At 41.0% G+C, this 19,022-nt stretch overlaps 1 protein-coding gene across 3 annotated transcripts in view; it reads right to left on the bottom strand.

Moving 5' to 3' along the window:
• Positions 1-19,022, bottom strand: part of LOC143351626 (choline transporter-like protein 1) — a 67,350-nt gene that overhangs the window by 2,200 nt on the left and 46,128 nt on the right. For 2 of the 3 annotated variants that reach the window (XM_076783397.1, XM_076783398.1), the window contains exons 2-16: positions 17,457-17,607; positions 10,466-10,579; positions 10,223-10,374; positions 6,818-6,889; positions 6,074-6,200; positions 4,735-4,798; positions 4,558-4,666; positions 4,279-4,387; positions 2,666-2,785; positions 2,030-2,155; positions 1,854-1,960; positions 953-1,209; positions 537-703; positions 378-470; positions 73-165 (exon numbers count right to left, since the gene is read on the bottom strand). In XM_076783397.1, coding sequence (XP_076639512.1) covers positions 73-165; positions 378-470; positions 537-703; positions 953-1,209; positions 1,854-1,960; positions 2,030-2,155; positions 2,666-2,785; positions 4,279-4,387; positions 4,558-4,666; positions 4,735-4,798; positions 6,074-6,200; positions 6,818-6,889; positions 10,223-10,374; positions 10,466-10,579; positions 17,457-17,507 — 1,761 coding nt within the window. In that variant the 5' untranslated portion in view covers positions 17,508-17,607. The remainder of the gene's footprint in view (positions 1-72; positions 166-377; positions 471-536; positions 704-952; positions 1,210-1,853; positions 1,961-2,029; positions 2,156-2,665; positions 2,786-4,278; positions 4,388-4,557; positions 4,667-4,734; positions 4,799-6,073; positions 6,201-6,817; positions 6,890-10,222; positions 10,375-10,465; positions 10,580-17,456; positions 17,608-19,022) is intronic. The other variant, XM_076783399.1, reaches the window with a different exon arrangement.

Genomic DNA, 19,022 nt, shown 5'->3' on the forward strand with positions numbered 1-19,022 from the left:
AAGGCCCACCATTTTACCGCGATCCTTTCACCGGGGGGCGTAGGAACACCCAGGTAAAGACGATTCAATTACCATTAATCCACGGCTCATGAAGTACGGCCTTCCCACGCCGTCGTTCTTCGCATAGTCTTCGCAGAAGCAAATGAATATGGTGTCTATGACCATCTGTAACGCGGAAAACGTTCGTTTTACTGATAACCGTTAACCTTGAGGTTTGGAAAGTTACACAAGATCCAGATATCTCCCCTGTTTGCAATATTTCGTATGCGATTTACGTGATACCGAAAGACTAATATGTTTTTAATTAGTAGACTGTAAATTTGAATATGCAAACACTAGTTGTGGCCCCTTAGTTTAATTCGCGTTAGCCCACTTGCCTCGTAGATTGAGATGAAGCAATGCGCCACCAAGAAAGCGAACACTCCGGCGAGTGCAATCGGTACCCACGGATGATGGAGTCCCTCCTTTTTCTAAACACGCAGCGCAATTAGAACAGAGAATATCGCTGATGGATAAGACGCTCGTTGGCCACGTACCTGCACCAGATAGATCCCGGCGACGACCGTTAATGTAACGACCAGAACCTTTCCTAGAAATAGGACGAAGTCCCCGACGCTGTTGATGGCGGCGACTCTTAAAATATTGTTCGTCAACGCCTGGAATGCTTTCCGTCCGCCACTGCAGAAGTTGCATCCGTATATTGCTGAAACCGACGTCCACGAGTAATTAAGGCTCGCGGTCGAATAGACCCGGGGAAAAAGACCCGAGAGAAAACGCTTCAACGAAGCTAATTACTTTTTAGTAACACCTGTGGAAGCGGCGAAGAAGCTACTTTGTTTACAGCTTTGAAATTAACGGTTTAAAGACAACACATCCCCGGATATTTTTCATTTTTATTAAGTACATCCTGCTCTGGGTTGGATAAAAAAATGTCGAGAGACCAATATCTCACCTGTTTCGATGTAAGCGTTCCTGGTGAGGAATTTCAGAGCGCACTCGAAACACCAGAGGCAACACTGACTGCACCACAATATTCCCTTCACAAGGTCGTTATCGTAGCGCTTCAGGCGATTTTGGACGAAGGAAATTATCGCTCTTATGAGCCGAACTATACCAATAACCAGTGCGCCGAACGCGACTGTGCCTAAGTGATATCGCACGAGATAACCGAAGCCGCGCGTTACAGCCAGGGAGAGCCTCTTCTTGTCTCTGCGCGCGGGAGGGAAGGCATTTGCTTAATCGAGATTCGTAATTTACCTGACCTTGGATTGCTTTCTGCAATTACGGAGGATTCACTCTTGGCCGGGATATTGGTGTTTTGTCTTTGAGTGCCGATCACGGGGACCGTGTTATAGCAAAACGTCGATTATCCGTGCGTGTAAACTGAAATTGGATTCTCATCCTGGTTAACAGTTTCGTACGGGTAATCGAACGGGTACGTTAATTGTCGATTACTGCTACTAACTTGTCCCCAGTCTTGTCCGGGTAATCGGTGGACTAGTGTACTAGAGACGTAACAGAATCAAATGGCTGTTCAAGGACGTCTCGATCTTACCCTCGCCAGCATCGTTCGAGAACGCGTCGCTTGAAATATTTAAATTGAAAAAAGGATCTTTCGAAATGTGCATTTTCGGGGGGAAAAAAATCGTACTTTACGTGGATCGAACGACGCGATACTCGAGTTTGCCTCGACTTTAATCGGGAAATATTATCGTCGTCGAATACTCGAAGCACCGTCGGACGGAAACACCGAAACGCCGGGTATCTACGAACGAAAAGTGGACATGGAAATTTCCCACGAGTACCGCAGAAAGCAATCCACCTGCAAACTATGATATTGATCAAAATGTCACCTGGTGAAGAACCAACGCGCCACGGCGCAGGCGACGACAATATGCTGACAACCCAGGAGGAACTCGCAGGTGACGAAAAAGAAGAACAGATTGTACCATCTGGTTGCCTGAAAAATATTACGATACGCTTTACGTCCGCCAGCGCGACACTAGCGTCGAGCAATCCATTAACTTACGATCAGCAGTACGTCTTTCTTGAAGTGGATATGGTCTTTCCTATTCTTATAGATGTTCCCGGCGCTCTCTATCAAGAGCATGCAGTAAACCCACGCGCACACGGTGAAACCGATGAGCAAGTAGGTCTGAAACACGATTTCATCGTTTTCGGTAGACCGCGACGCGCCTACTCGCGGGAGAAAGAAAGATCAGCCATAGACGGAATTACTAGAAGTCGTGCTTGGTTAGACATTCTAGTCGATGAGGTCTGTTGCATCCAACGAGATTTCAAAGGAACTACTGCTCGTTCTGCTACGAGCTTTTAATCGTTAACCAACCAGGAACCCTTTACCAAAAAAAGAGAAACATTCTGCTGCTTACTTCGCGAATAAAATTGCTCGATTTGGAAATTTTTAATACAATAATTTCGCGCTTCCTTCGACCCCCGGGACTGATCTTCCTTTTTCCCTACAGTATCCACAGTCACTCGTACTAATGTCCGTACACTATAATTGTGATTCACTATAGATTATAAAGGAACTTGTTTCTTATGAATTCCTTCGCAAATAGAAACAAAGATTCTTTTCACTTATAGCGAATCGTAATTGTAATGGAGGAGTGGGAGTAACCGTGTGCGATTCTATCGGAATATTTACGTATATAGGCTGCAGAAGCAACACCGGCATGGCGTAAACGGCCTTTCCCGCCTCGCGGAACAGCTGCATTACGAGGGCGATTCTTTTCCTCATTACCAAGACAATCAGAAGCGTGATGACCTGAAAATTACACCTAGTAGCGACGCTGCTGCATCGAGGTAGAGTCTTTCTCGATAGAGCCGCCGCGAATAGGGCCACTTCCCCTGATACGGGCAAACATTACCTCTCCCCCACCCCCCATCCTTAGACAGATAAGCTTAAGCCCCGATTTTCAGTTCTCTAAGAGAAAACCAAGAACCACTGTCAACGTATTCTCGAAAAGATATCCCCCCGAAGTCCACTACTTCCGCTCCCACTAACGCGTTCGCCGCCATCTTGGCCGCGTCTTCGTTAAAAAGTAATTTGCAAGAACACTTTGTAGCGAAACAAATGTCTAATAATCAAACGGGAGGACTTTGAACAAATTTACAGGTCACCTCAATAATTGTTGATCGACTTTTCAGACACATAAACGCAAAGTGACTTCGCTAGTCCCGTTAAAATAAAAAATATCCTCAGTCCTCAAGATTGGGAAATTGTTAACTTTCGTACGAGGGTGAACGTCGAATTTCCGTTCGTTAAACCTCTCTCGAAAAACTTTGTACGAAATCTTTGTAACTCGAAGATTGTAGCTCCTCCCTCGAAGGGAACTTTGTAGTCGAACATTTGTACCGAAACAGTTGCAACTCTGTTGTCAAGACGAACAAATTGTTATCGGCAAGTTATACGCTGGGCACTGTGTTCTGCGGCGAACCAAGAATTAGGGCCCAGCAGGAACCATATTCGTTTTGTGTTTGACGGACAACGCGTTAAGGGAAGAGAACTTTACGCAATATTTGTTCACAGACGAGGTATACAAGTAGACCTCACATTCATTAAAACATTAAAATCCTCCAATCCGTTCAATTATTAATGAATTGTGTTTAATATTAAGTGCTTGTGCAAGCATATTAATACAAATAATTTCAGTTATGCAAGCACGTTATGGTTCCCTCTCTAATGTTTCTTTCGTCCTCCGATTATACCCTGTTATCACATTATTAAAAACAAAAAGTAGCTGAGGGGCATGTTTAACTTATCACTGATATAGCAAGTAATGGTGCTCGTTATAACCGAGCTTGACTGTATTTAAATCACGGAAGTTTAAGATTAGGTTCTCTGCTCGCTTTATAATAATAATTAGTCATAATCGTCGCCGTTCCAGCAAGCATTAAATTAATTCTCGACCTCGGACTTTCTATCTTCGGTAAACAACATTGTCGATTGATTTTTCAATAATGCAAATCGTACTTATGCACGCGTGTAAGGGGCACAAAATGGCGGCGTGTCGCTGTGATGAAATATCAGGGCGGGGCAAAATTTTATTCGAACGATAAACTAGAGATGCAACGTATGTATTTATTTACGACGTTCATCCGATCGGTCGTCGGTAATATTTCATTCCGTAATTCAAATTCAAATCGTTTTGAAATTTATATCGTTATAAGAATTGTGCCTGTCTCTGATGCTAAAAAAAAAAAAGAAAAAAAATGACGATAAGGTAATGGGTTTGTAGGGATTCAGATGTTTCTTACGGTAACAGTAGACAAGATTATCGCATAAATGAAGTAGGCCTCTTGGCTCGAATCCTCCTCGGGTATCTCGTGCGCCTCCACCCCCTTCTTTTCCTTGTACCACGCGAACCTGAAGGAAACATAATGTTTTCACGATTCCAAGACAACGACTCGGAACGCAGCCTCCAAAGACGGAAGAGCACTTTAGCAACATTGTCGGTCACGCGTTCTATCGTGTCTAGATAAATCGTGCCAATGGATCTCTCGCGATGGTATCTACGTACAAAGGGATAAGCTTACCAGAGGTACGCCGAGCCACCGATACAGGCGAGAATAGCGCCGATTAAGACAATGTAAATGACCCACTGCACTATATACCGGAAGGCAATTAAGATAGCGAGCGAGATAGCTGAAAGTCATTTACGAAAAATGATAAGAATGTCGATCGTCGATAGCGGTCGTGTCGGAAACGCATACCTAACGCTATGAGCAGTAGGTAGACCAGCTCTACCCAGGCCACGGTCAAATCCCTCGAAGCCTCCTGAAATATTCAGAATTGTTATTGCTCGGTTGCGAATTACACGGGTGAAATTAACCATCGTCAGAACTGGGCAAGATCAATACGATCTACGTATCGCGTTCGCGAAATATGTAATTCTTGTTGGTTCGCGATCGAAACGTTTTACTGGAAATTTAGAACAGCAGAATTCGAGTCGCCTTTGGAACGTTCGATAGGATTTTTAAAAATATTACAATGCTTCCTTGAATTTCTTGAGATCTTAAAAAATGTTTACATATTTTATGGTAGAAAACCGCGGATACCTTTTAGAGTAGTTCATGAATTATTAAAGATATTTTAGAAATAAATGTATAGAAAAAAGAATCGTCTGAACTTTATCGAACGAAAATTCCAAAGTTGTAAACGTTCCAAGTTTACAGTAAACTGCTCGATTCGATTCATTAAGATTGTTTTGTAACGCAAGCATCGACCATCGTTTTGAACTTAGAGTGCGAGAAAGATTTTTACAGTAACATTTGCAGTTCGTAAATGCGTGACAAGTTAATTTAGCATTATCGAAAGTGCAGCCACACATTTAGTTGGATGAGTAGCATAATGTGCGATGTCTACTTCATTGATCGACAGTAAATAAATCCCACACTACCAGTTGGGGACAATTAATAGGTAATGTTGGTCGAAATATGAACAAATTTTATTATAATATAGGTCATATTGATATTAATATCGTCTCTATGGAACCGTATCGAATATAATAGACAGGGTAATTTAGGTGAATACGTATTGATACAATTACTCAACTACCTCCACTCGTTTAAATTCCATTTTTCTTTGTCCTTTTATGCGGAATGAATGACCGTCATTTGTCATGCGAACAATAGGAAGGCCACTTCGTCCAAATTAAAACGCAACGACGATAAAATCTTCGTCTCGAATAGTTTTCAAGGGCGCCGTAGCGCGTTTATCCCTCGACTGATAGTGTGAAATATTTAATTTGAAAGATTAAAAAGATAGAAGAAGCATACAGGGCGTCCCAAGTTAAGAGTCCGATGGTACCGACGCCCAAACCACCGATTGCACAAAGCAATAGTACAGAAAAAAATTAATTTTTTATTCTGCGATTTCTATCATTTTGCGAAATCGGTAGTTCGAGCGTTACTTCGATCAACGCTTATTTTGAGATACCGAATATAAGGTGTCCCTTAAGGATTGCCACCCTTTGTCATCGCCAGCAACTGATCATCACACTAACTAGGCTAAACACAAAACATCTAAGTCCAATACAGTCACAATACGTACTTGAATTCGACTTTTACTGAAAACGTAGCTACAGACCTTGTAGAAATTGTCCAAACCGAGATTCTTGATCACGGAGCTCGTCGATTTAGTCATATCCATTTGCAAGCAGCGATTTAGGAATATCACGCTGTAGAATAAGAACAAAACACCACGTGGAATAAATAGTTTCAAAAATTATACGTTTAAAAAAAAAAAAAATAAAATAATCTCGAACTATTTAGATCGCTAGGTCTTCTTCAGGCGTGAAAACATTTTTAAAAAACATCTGACTCAATTCGTACATCCAAAACTGCGTATACAATAACTCGGATTCACACTGGAAGATCTAAAAAATTGTCAAAAAATATACGTCTCGGACTTCTGGTCCATCAACGAATCTAATTGTATTATATTACAAGGAATTATAGTCGATCAATTGGTCGTTCGAGGTCAAGTTTTCAGTCTTCCTCAAACGCGCTCGTGGGCGGAGCAAAGAGACCCAGAGTGGTGGGGATAACTCTTCAGTGGCCTTGAGCGGCCAATTGATTTTCCTGCCATAGTTCTGTCGCACGAACTTCTCTAAACGGCTCGACACAGTCGAACAGTTATCGAACAATAACAGTTGGTTACTATCTGGTAGATTGAACCAAGTTACCGCCAGGCAACTGTCGATTAGCTGTAATTTTCCAACCAACAACGATGCCACTGTGTCGGATCATCGTTTAGCGTCGTTTAACGAAAACTCGCGGATCGCGCGATACTAACTGATCGGTGCAGTTGGACACGCATGTGCGATTCTTCACTCCGTTCTTCACGTCCAGGGTCATCAGCAGATACCTGGGGAAATGAATTATTAATGAGTGCGGTGTTAATGAACCCGTGGCCGCGGAAAGTGTCGGCCGGAATTGGGAAATCCTCTGGAAAAGTGCTCGCCGTCCGAGCTCGAGAATTTATATGGAACATTAACGGCAATTACGCGCATTATTTCTCGCGCACGGCGTAAGTTTTCCACCGAGATTCGAGTTTTAATCGAGTCCGGGCCGCGTACCGGTGCAATTTGCATCCTTTCGTTTCGGTATCGTTGCCGCGACCTGCTTAACGACGTATTAATCATCGACTGCTTTCATTGTCGCGCGCTCGTTTCATTCGTTTATCGTAATAACGCAGCGTAAAGTATTTCGAATTTACGGGACTGTTATCGCTGGTAATTTCGTTATTAATGCGTTTACGCCGTTGCACTACCGTTCCGTACGCAATGGCGGCGCATTTTTGACCCGCGAACGAAACATCGGAACCGGAAATACGTCTCGTCGACGACCTTGATCTTGAGGTGACGCAGAAAACTGGAATCATAAAAATTACTATAAAAATTACCATAAAAATTACTCGATCGTACCTTCGACGACTATGGTTCTCTCGTAGACTTAGTTTCCACTGAGATGAAAATTTAGCGTGCCGAAACGGTAAAATAGAAGTTTGTTTAAGATTGGAAATTGAGTAAATATTGGAAATAAGGTAGAATATACAGAGAGGATTTTTTAATTCAATCTGACTTATGAATATTGAAGGAACGCGGCCATGTATTAACGGCGATGGCGGAAACGCGAAGCGAAATAAAATTATTTGCCTCCTGCTGGCTGTGTTTAGACAAAACATTGCGAATAATTATATTTCGTTAATATCGAATATTTTCGGGCGAAATATCCTTTTTATCGAAACGATTAATCCAGAAAGGAGGGGCAAAACTAACGCAAGGCGTAATTTTATTAACTAAAACTTACACAAATTACTAGAAGACCTTAATGAAAAAGAGTGGAAATTAGACGAAGCTACGAAGTTTCCTCGTCCATTGAGAAGTTCATACTTTCGCTTATTAAAAAAAGAGTTACGAACTAGAGTCTGTTAAACGCATAGTTTTAATCTTGTTAAAGGAGCTATATTTTCAGGAGAATTCTGGCCAATCTGCGCGGAGCTAGCGGGCCAAACGAATTTACTTAACGAATAGTTTTATTTAGCTGGAAAAGTTGAATCTAAGGGTACGAAAGGGAACAGGTAAAACACTGACGCGTTTAGAGTGAATTAACCATCGAGCCTCGAGACTAATTTTCAGAGGGAATTGATTAGCGAACGGTTTGAACAAACTGGTATAATCGCGACGTCGAGAAGCCCGCGCGTCTGGTTCGCGGAAACCAGAGGGCACTGCAATCTAATTTCTAACGTTGACCCCCGGAAAACTCCGCCGCGTAAATTATATCTCCAGCATCGACCGCAAAGGATTAGCGCGCTAACAAATTTATTCAGCGAATATTTTTGCCGTGTAGCAGGATACTCGCCAAAAGTTGGACGCGAAACTTTTTACCGACACGTTTCAAACGGCGAAGGAAAAAGAGAAACTTAACCGAAAATTCGAACGCAACGCGCCCGGAAGTCGACGAAAAATATCGCAACGATATTTTATATCCTCGAGAATTTGTTAGTATTTTCGTTTCGACTAATTAGTAGACAGTGTCTTTTTATTTCGATATTGGTGATTTATTCGTCTCCGTTGTATTTATCTCGATTGAGATTTATTCTATGATCGTTAATAGCGGGTGTACGTTCGCTGACTTTTATCGACAAATAAAATTCATTTTTATTTACAGATTAGTGATAAATTCGTATAGAAAAATAAATACTATAGTATTCCGCGCGAACAAAAATAATTTAGGATTGTTTATCAAGTCGACAGAGCTTAATTTAGACAGACATAACTAACAATTTAAATTTCACTCGATTGACGTTCTACGTTATGGAAACATCAAATATCGTATTATATCGAAAATAAAACGACAAAAGAACCTGAGAGCGTCTAGCCGGGGAGATTTATACAGGGTGTTCGGCTACCCCTGGAAAAAATATTAACGGGGGATTCTAGAGGCCAAAATAAGGCGAAAATCAAGAATACCAATTTGTTGATGGAGGCTTTGTTAAAAAGTTATTAACGTTCAAAGTTCCGCCCTTACTGAATTTTTTTCTCGAAAATGCGCAGGATTTCGGGGGTATGTCTATTCACCAAAAATGATTGTAATTGGCCCCCGCAATTGAAAATAATTTTTTTAGAACGATTCGAAATTTTTGAATTTAATTGTTAATATCTTTTTAGCGAAGCCTCCATCAAAAATTAATATTCTTGATTTTCGTCTTATTTTGGCCTCTAGAATCCCCCATTAAAATTTTTCCCAGGGTTGGCAGAACACCCTGCATAAAATCGTCTGGATAGTCGATGTATTAACGCGGCCCATAACAACTGATTATTTATGAAAGAGAAAGCATTGATCTAAACCGGGACCGTGACCATTAAGTATTCCGAACACTGGTTTGCACTCGAAGAAAGTATTCGCTGTCTGCATCGGCGCTGGAAACGTTTCTTTTATTGTATTTCTATTCGACAGCCAGACAATTAATACAGCAAAACACGACCGGGCAATTAAATAAATTGAAAATATTCATAGAAGAAACGCGACGTTAACGACGAACGAATTTACCTTTATCTATCGCTACGCTAGATCTCACGTTTCTCCGATAACGAGAAAATAATCATTGTAATTTATTTTACATTCGGGGCGTTTGGATTGCCTTGGCCGTCTTAATAACGACGTTCCTCCGATTCCAACGAAAATACGTGTTTTACGAAATGTAACTTCTTGCAAAAATTCCTACAATACTGACACTTGTATAATTTTAATTCCTATTTCATTGAAACTCCAGACGTATAGACATTTATTTCTAGTGTATCTATCGTTCGCAAAAATTACGTTTTGTGTAGAAAGCTTCGTAACGAATTAAGTTCGTAGAACTAGAGGACTTGCGGCGACAGTTATCGCGCTCGCCACCAGACGGCTACGCTCTTAACTCTCTCACAAGTACTCGATCGTTTGCCTATTCCTACGTATACGTTCCTCCCCGTTTCTTTCTTGCTACTATCTCTGCATTTTGTAAAATCGATGTGTCGTCGATATTGGGTATTTGACATTCATAACCGCAAGTTTTCGAGGTTCTGTCAAAGAATTCCCGGAACAAGCTTTTCGTTTCGACCTTCGTAGCATTACCAAACCTCGTGGGAGTCCCGCGTTGCTCGGACGGGGGGCACGGGGCTTTATTGGGACACGTTTTAGATGATTTCTGGTTTACTTCTCTTTCGTGTAGTCCATGGCCTGGCAACCAAGCGCGGTGACAGCAGCGTTAGCCTTGTTGACACGACCGCAAACGTTTGCGCAGTTATCGTAGCCATTTATAACGCGGTAGATGTCTCCTTTCTGCACCGCGTTGTTCACCAGAAAACCCTGCGCCGGAAGCAGAAGAGGAAAACATTTTCTCGTAACAACAGGTTGATCGCGAAAGATGCATATAGAATAGGACGAAGTGTAGACGTACGAAACCGGCGACGAGAGCGATCAGAACGATCAGAGCCAGAATGTCGGTGCAGGATCGATCGGTGACGAAAATCTGCTCCGAGTGTCTCGTCGGCATGCCCTCGTTTTCCGGCGTCTGAAACCGTACAAACATGGAAAATCGTCGCGGCGAGAACGCACCAGTCGCTGTATCAGCGTGTCACCCTTCGCCTTTTTCCGCGATAAAGTCGCACAGACAGAGTTTTTAACAGCCAAATTTTGTCGCTGCGTTCCACGAGAACGAATAAAAAAGGAAACGTTACCCGAACCACCATTTTTCGAGGGAAATTTATCGGTACCTAACTGTGATATTATCGTAAAATTTGATCGAACAAAAGCTTTGTGACTTTCTTTGTTAAGACTATTAGTCGTTTCACTCGTTCAGCTAATAACGATGTGTTCCCAAGAGCTTTATCAACTGTTGCTCTTTTTCTCAAAGCAGTTTGTCAAGAGTGTACTGGATTTCAAGAATATTTTAATCTATTAATATTAGCAGGATTTCGTTAGCTTGTTTTAATACTGTTTTTTTTTTTTGAATTGTTTTAGAGAAAATTCTTGCGCTTCTCGATTTTTAAAGAAAGGTCGAACGATAGAAAGTTTCTATACCGGGGCGCTATACCAAATTTATTGCACAGCGAGACAAATTGCTCCTGCCTAACCTGTAAGGTTACATTCGGACATTTAGTCTCGCTAGATTTTTCGGTCTTCGTGAAATACGGTGTAACTTTAATCCTTCCGTGAAACTATTTTTTACAGGCAGATACGCGTAATTGATCGGTATTAGAATAAATTGGATGGCGATTCTTTTACTCACTTTCATTCTGCGGTACATGAGCATTTAATCTCCACCGACCGCTGCGCGCTCTACTAAAGGTCATTGGAAACGATAGTGCCTGAGGAAGATTCGCCATTTTGTTGCAAAATATAGAAAACGCATCGATTCGTTCAAATGCTGTATCTCACATACATATTTACTGACATCGTTTCCGCGTGAATTAAAAACTAGTCAGAGTTCAGCATTAATCGACTGACTTTGATCGATTAATTAACGTTTAAAACTCGTGTATATATAATTGTCGTACGATGTATCGAATTGAAGAAGGTTAGAACAAACTAAAATATTAAATAAAAGTCTACTGTATTGATACAATATTGTACAAATTGATTCATATTTGTTACATATGTTATACAATGTGTTTTAACACATAATAATGCAAATATATAACGCAGATATTGTAAATGTCATTCAGTTACGACGTTTAGAGATAAATGTGGACCATTAACGATTCTCATGAATCATTAGTTGCTGGCTATCATCACTGATTAAATTAATGAATATTCTTCAGTGATGTTGATTGAAAACGATGGAAAATATCGTTTTTACACATTCGAAAATTGTTAATATTCAAGAATATGTCTCAGAAGATTTACTTTAAGCTTTAAAATCCGTAGAATAAAATCACAGAATTTTTTCCAGTGCGAAGTAGGCCAGAATGGGGCTCGTTTCTGTCCATATAACGAATAATATTTTAACTGGAAACAAATGTATTCAAACAACGTTGATGAACGAATAAAAGACTTTATTATTTTTCAATTTCACAATAAATCTATAGGAATAATTTTTGCATAGCGGAGTCTTTTAAGCGAGTAAAAAAAAATAAATTGTCGAAGTTTCCGAGTTGATAACATAAAATAATAACGTGTAATTTAATCAGAGAATCACGGCTGATGCAATGGTCAATCATTACGATCGAGGATTATCCGATTTAATTGTAATCGTCGATCGTTACGCTGATTAAAACTTGCTCGACACAGTCCTTAAACGCGTGGATAATTTTCCACATTTCCAACCAACCAGGATCGAATTAAACTTTTCTCTTTTAACGGGGAACCCAAGTATCAAGGTAGACTTTTCTTTGACGCGGGAGATGTGCAGAGATCGGAGGTAGAACGATTAAAAATTATTACTTTTACGAATTTAGAAACATGCGGAAGGAAAAAAAATGATACAATAAGGAAATTCTCGATGAGAAAAATTACAGAAATTTAAGATTAATTCGGTCGATTAGAAGTACTCATAGCAACCGTGAAAATCTGTTAATTTTTAATCTGTAGAAGTATATTTTAATTAAACGATTGAACGAAGATGGTGCTCGAAGGGTTAAAGGAACTTTCAAGATGTTTAGATTCTACTCCAATACTCTAAGACAGTGTCTCTCAATCTGTGATCCGATAGAGGACAAACGACAAAGGGTAGTAATTATTACATAATGGAATACACAGTCTTTGCTCTATTTTACTGGCGTTAAAAAATTCCAGTGAAAAGTTTTCCACCATCATTATCCGAAACATCAAAAGAGAAACATCCACCGGTGCGTTTTTGAGAAGCAGCGCCAGCCATCTCGTTACATTTACGTTTGGTATAGCTTTTATCCTGGCTCTGTTAAAAGCAACAAAAGATACTTTATTAGATTTTATTAGATTTTTATGGCTTTTTCCGAAAGCCACTTAATAAGAATTTGTATCGTTTCATCGTCCACAAAAAAAAACCACGATTGAAAAAGACTCGTACACCCCCGTCTCCGATAATTCCAGAAATACGAGGTAACAAGGTTACGTTCAATAAAACTCTTTGAAATACAGTTCGTTCCGTTTAAAAAAAATTCTCATTTCAAATTCGCGGATAATTCGTTTATTTCATATTCCGCTATACCGGTGATTCGTCGCGCGCGGCCGCGGTCTTTATACTTTTCAATAAACGGACGACTCGTTCCGAAATCGAAATTGCCGCGTGCTATTGGAAAGCTGAAACGCGCCGTATAATTAAAAAAACTCTTTATCGAAAATCAACGAACCTTTCACATAGCCGCGCTCGAAACCTCCAGTCTCGTGTGTTAACGATTTAAAACTTTTCGTCCGTGCAACCGAATACGTTCCTCTGATTATTAAAAAAAAAAAAAAAAATAAATAAAAATAAAACGAGGAGAAAAAATAAAAATATGTAATCCCGTTCGAAAGGGAGGAGGCGAGGGTCGTCGACTTAAGCCCCGAAACGTCGCAAGTTTTCGCGCAAACACTCGTGTTTCGTTGTTAATACAATCGAAAAAGCCGAATATCTATCGTTTTGCGGCGCGCGGCGCCAGTAAATTTTCAGTCGGTGAAATCGGGCGGAGCTAATGCTTTTAGCGAATCTGCGCCGTTTCACCGACAGAGGGGAACTTGTAACCCTGTTACAAGTCAGACCGTGCACCAGCCACCAGCCCTAAATTAATTAGATTCTTTGACGGTGACCTTGCATTAGCGTCCCCGCCGTAATTAAATTCCACCCCCCTCCGCACGCGCCTTATTAAAATGCACGGCATTGTGTCGTATTGATAACATCATTATCGCCGTCGAGTCTCTCTCGGGCTAATATTTTTCGTTCGTCAAAGGTCAGAAGACAGCCGGATACCCCGCGGGGTATCCATAATAACCCGCCCACGCCGCGTTAAACGGTTTTGGGTCGTCGCGGCCAAAGGTTTGGACGCAGTTTAGTATCGCGTATGTTAATTATATCGCAACAGTTTCGCGCGCTGTGCTCTCTCATTAAAACTCTTTTTAAAAATTCTCCGTACACTTCCTCCACTCGGTATATTCGCTCAACTCTCGCCCCGACTCCCACCTCCCCATGCAGTCTCCGTTCTTAACAATATATTCGTTCCCGCACACGTGACCGCATACACCAGCCAGTTTCCATTTAAACTGCTCTAATATGCTCCTCGAATCCTTGTGTCTAGACGACACGGTTATAATATCTGTCGATAAAGTTGGTCGAAAACGTAAAAACTTTTGTTGGAACCGATTTGAAAGTTTGTTCGATAAAAATATTGCGAGGATATTTTTCTAAAATACACGAAAAATTTTGTATCCGGCGATAGCTCGATTCTGAAAAAACTGAACGCCCGTCTGTGTTTTTGCCTCCGCGCGTTGTACGATCGAGATCTTTTGTTATAAAATTCAATTAAAAACCGTGCTACTCCCGTATTCCCCTACCCAGGGCAGGAAATATTGGCCGCTCAAGGTCACCGAATGGCCAACCCCGCGCCATATCGTTCGGTGACCTTTCTGGCTTCATCTATCGTATCTTCGCCGTAACTTATCATTCGGGGGACAGAAAATGCAAACCTCCAGGAGCTCTCTGTATCTCGAGCGGAGATCTCGAGATTGGTGTAGGAACTTTGAACGACTAAAATCTCCAGAACTCTGGTGCAGTGCACCTGTTAGTAAAGCTCCTTACATTCTGGATAGAAAATATTGGCTGCTCAAGGTGACTAGAGAGCTTATTCCACCATACGGTTTCGCTGCTCCATCTTTCATCTTCCTTCTAAAATTCATCACTGGGCCCAGTGACCTTTAACACGCTAACTGCTGAGACGCTTACGAACTTTTAAATAACTTTAGAAATATTGCAAAGCGACGAGCACACAATTTCCTATACGAGTGATCGAAAGAATTGATCGATCAAGGTCACCACATCGTTTCTGAGGCCTTTTTCTTACGAAGATTATTTTTAACGAGCGTCAGAAGGTGTTCTACGCTTGAAAGTTGGAGCAATTAAATTCTAAATTACTTGAATCTCGTCGCGAAACCATCAGCGAGGCTTTTAATATTATTTGATCAACGCGTTCGTTCGATTCGTTTTACGGTGGTAATTCGAGGGCGTGACGTAATTTACGGTCGGTACGGTGACCTTGAGCGGCCAATATTTTCTGGCCGTAGCGTAGTCACGTGGCCAGAGATCGGCTTATATGAGGAGACAGGGATGGGAAGCTAGATTCAGCGGATAAACGACGGGTTAACGGAGTCTGCGACGCTCGTTGCGCGGTAATGAACTTCAGTATTAATTGGACGTTTTAGTTGGGTCGGTGACAGTTACAGTTGGCCCTTTAAACGAAGAGAGCGAACGTTATATGTTATTCTTGGGTTTTCGCCTCCGTTTCCATTCTGCTTTGAACGATTGTGTCTATTCTATGAATAAAATCGTGCATGCCAGTTTTGCAATTAACATTTCCGCCGAGGAAAACATAGCAACCACGAAAACGGTACGGAGCGACAACAAAGTCGATTCGTATAAACATTATTTTTTTTTTTAAAGTGCACCGTTTGCTTTGGTCTCAGCAATTATTCGCTTCCTTGCGAACGAAGACCCTCGAAACAATTGAATTTACGTTGAACGCTTGCTTCGACGCTGGCAAAGTTATTGAAAATTATAAAGAGTGATCGTGGAAAGTAGGACGAGTCTCTTTTCTGAGCGAAGGTGCAAAAAATTCATAGCGGAACGAGGCGAATCCCCTATGCGGGACCACCTTTCGATGACATAATTTCTTTGTTTGGCGCAACGGCGCAATATGCGCAGTGTTAAGGCGTGATCGTTGAAAATACGGTGCTTCGCGAGATATCGTATCGAAAAGGAATTCTAGTTCGCAGAAACCGTTGGGTTTAATATTATAGTTTGTATACGAATGTCAAGAACAAAATGGATTTATCTATTTATCAGTTTATTACGATCCGAACGATGTATCAAAGAAAACAGAATGTTGACAAACCCGTTAGTGGAGCACTTAATCGTTATCAATCGAGATACCTATTTATGATATCTATGTTTCTAAGAAGAATTTGCTGAAAGATAAAGTGGAAACACGTTGTTTCAACAATATTTTGCACGAACGTACGATTCGCGTCTATAACAGATTGTACATTTTATAAAGTTCGACGATTACAAAAACAAACGATAAATCAGCAGTTTTATCGAGTCCCCGTCGGATACGAATATAACGAGTGAAAGTTAACGGGCAGAAGTTTGCGCAAAGAACTAAAAAACTTTAGTAGAAATACGTCGTAGAATCTTCTACGCGTATAACGTTAATCCGTAACAACATCCATTTACATTTTCTAAACGGCAATAACAGTTTCACTAACAAGCAACCTGGAATTTTCCCTTTCGAAGCGCCATCTTCTTAATATTTTTGCATTAAAGTTACGAAACTTAATAACAGAAGTTGGCGGGAAAGAATTTTAATTTAGAAACTCGCACGGGTACATACACTCGGTTGCATAATTTTCGTTGGCCGCGAAGCTAACGTGCGTAGTTTTATCTGTTCCTTTAACGCGGAGGAATTATAAAAATTCTGTTTCGGTCGACTTTCCCGCGACGACTGCGCTTCTTTCAGCTTCGAATAAAGAAACTTTTAATAAAAACTGAAACGCCGCGTACCGATGACAATGCATTTGTACACAGAACTTTAGACCGGGTACCTCGCCCGTCATATCTCATTATTTTTTATAATAGCACGAGAGTAAAAATTTTATTTCTCTTCCCCTTAAAAGCACATCCTGCTTTATCTCAAACGGAAAAAGTCAAGTTTAACGATCAAACTTCGCATAAAAAGTTTCAAATGGGATATTACGGGCACCAAAGTCTGTATACATCCACCGTGACCCAGAAGTTAACAGTCCAAGCCACGATTACCACTCGTCTGCAGTTGCATTTTTGTTTTAGAATTTTTCGATTCATTATACATTACTCGTCCACCGTTCGAAATTAAATATCGTTACTTCTTGTTGATCACTTTTTACACGCGCCTACTTACAAAACCGTACGACGATCCATTAAAAGGGTCGAAGTTTCCCAATTCCAAATCTTTATTCTCCGTTTGTAGTACCTTCTCGATGAATAAACAAAAGACAAAAGAGTGAAATCGCGGTAAATTTGAGGGTTATTGTTTTTATTTTGGAAAAAGGTGGAAATTGCGATCAGGGTAGTTAGAGGGGGTTGGAACGGGCCATCAAACTGCGCGTTCCGCGTCCCCGTTTCCTCGCTAGGTTCCTTGTACCTCGCAGTTCACTTCACCGTGACAAGAGCAAAGCTCGAAGTTTTTTATTAAAATACTTGAGCGGAAATTTCAGCCGGCGGAATCATAAAAAATAACTCTTACCCTGGGCTCCACCTTGGACGAAGGCTCGTCCGAGCAGCCGCAGCAACCCATGCCCGAGGAAGTGGAAGGTAATCCTTGGAAACAGCCGGGAAAACTTTTCCTTCTGATCCTGGTCCCTCCTCCGGGGTCCCCGCTGTCACGGATGCACCGGCTTCCGGGAATAAATTAAAACGGAAGTTCTTTAGAGCGAACGGGAAAATACACAACCAGCCGGGCAACGGTGTCGGTGGGGGGAGGGAAATATGGCGGCGGGGGTGGCGCGGTTTTCGTATCGCGAGAAGTGGCCGTGACGACGATTTCCGGACGCATCGACGACACTGGTAAACGAACGACCACGCGGAGGTGTCGAGGAATGAGAGATCACGACGTGGAGCATCGCGTTTATAAAAATAGAAAAACCGCGGAGATAAGAACGATGAATGACGGCTAAACCGATTCTCGCGATACGCGGAATTAAGTTTGTTTCCGATAACACCGGAAACGTTCATTCAGTCGCGCTACTTGAGTCTTTTCATTGTTTTCCGTATTTTCCCGTTTAATAATTTGCCAGCTCATACAAAAATGGTCCTCGAAATGGCGACAGAGTTTGGTAAATTTTACTTACGAGTATCAGATAAAAATTCGTAGATTTATTCGCGAATCAACGAAAGTTTCACGAACGAGTCTAAAGTTGTTATTCGTTTTAAGTATGGAGGAAGGGATCGATGAACTCTCTTGGTCCTCGAAATGGCGATAGAGTTTGGTAAATTTTACTTACGAGTGTCAGATAAAAATTCGTAGATTTATTCGCGAATCAACGAAAGATTGACGAACGAATTTAAAATTTTTATTCGTTATTCGCGAATAAAATTTGCTTGACTCCGCGTGACGACTTGTGGTTCTTTCTAGGGTTAATCCTAAGCGCGCATGGTAAGTATTAACGCGCTGCGGGGCACACACGGTGCTTAGCAGGAAGAAAGGATTTTCATCTCTGCAGGATGTAGCTTCTCTAATTAGATATTATAAAGGGTAGAGTACTGACCTGGAAGTGAAAAAGAATCCTTTACACCGTATTGTAAAAAATGTGAATATTGGAACAATAAGAATGCCAAATGAAAGCTCAGTAATGGCAAACAAAAGCTAATTTTTATTTTATTTTCGATTCTGTTCTTACGCTTCTCTTTAAAGGAAAATCCGTAGGACACTTTTATAGGAACGACATTTTTAAAAACTGTTCTCGAAACACTGGTCGTTATAAGTAAAATCCCACGCGAATGGACAACAAATACATTCATACATTAATACCTTTTTCTCAATTTTAATTTTAAATCCGCGAATAAATGAAAAATCCTCCATTCTCGCCATTATTTTGAATAAAAAATGTTTATACTCCGCAAATAATATATTTTCATGAGCATAAAATTTATGAATACATAGCTCCACGACAATAAATTTTTGAAGAACCACGAATATTTACGTCTTCCAGCCGCGTATATTCTCTTAAATTTTTCTTAAAGTCCAATACGACGAGATTTGAGAATATAGTAATAAAATAAATTCCAAGTATAAGCACCGCGTCGTCCCGTA

This window comes from Colletes latitarsis, chromosome 2 (assembly GCF_051014445.1).
Source record: "Colletes latitarsis isolate SP2378_abdomen chromosome 2, iyColLati1, whole genome shotgun sequence".
Lineage (NCBI taxonomy): Eukaryota > Metazoa > Arthropoda > Insecta > Hymenoptera > Colletidae > Colletes > Colletes latitarsis.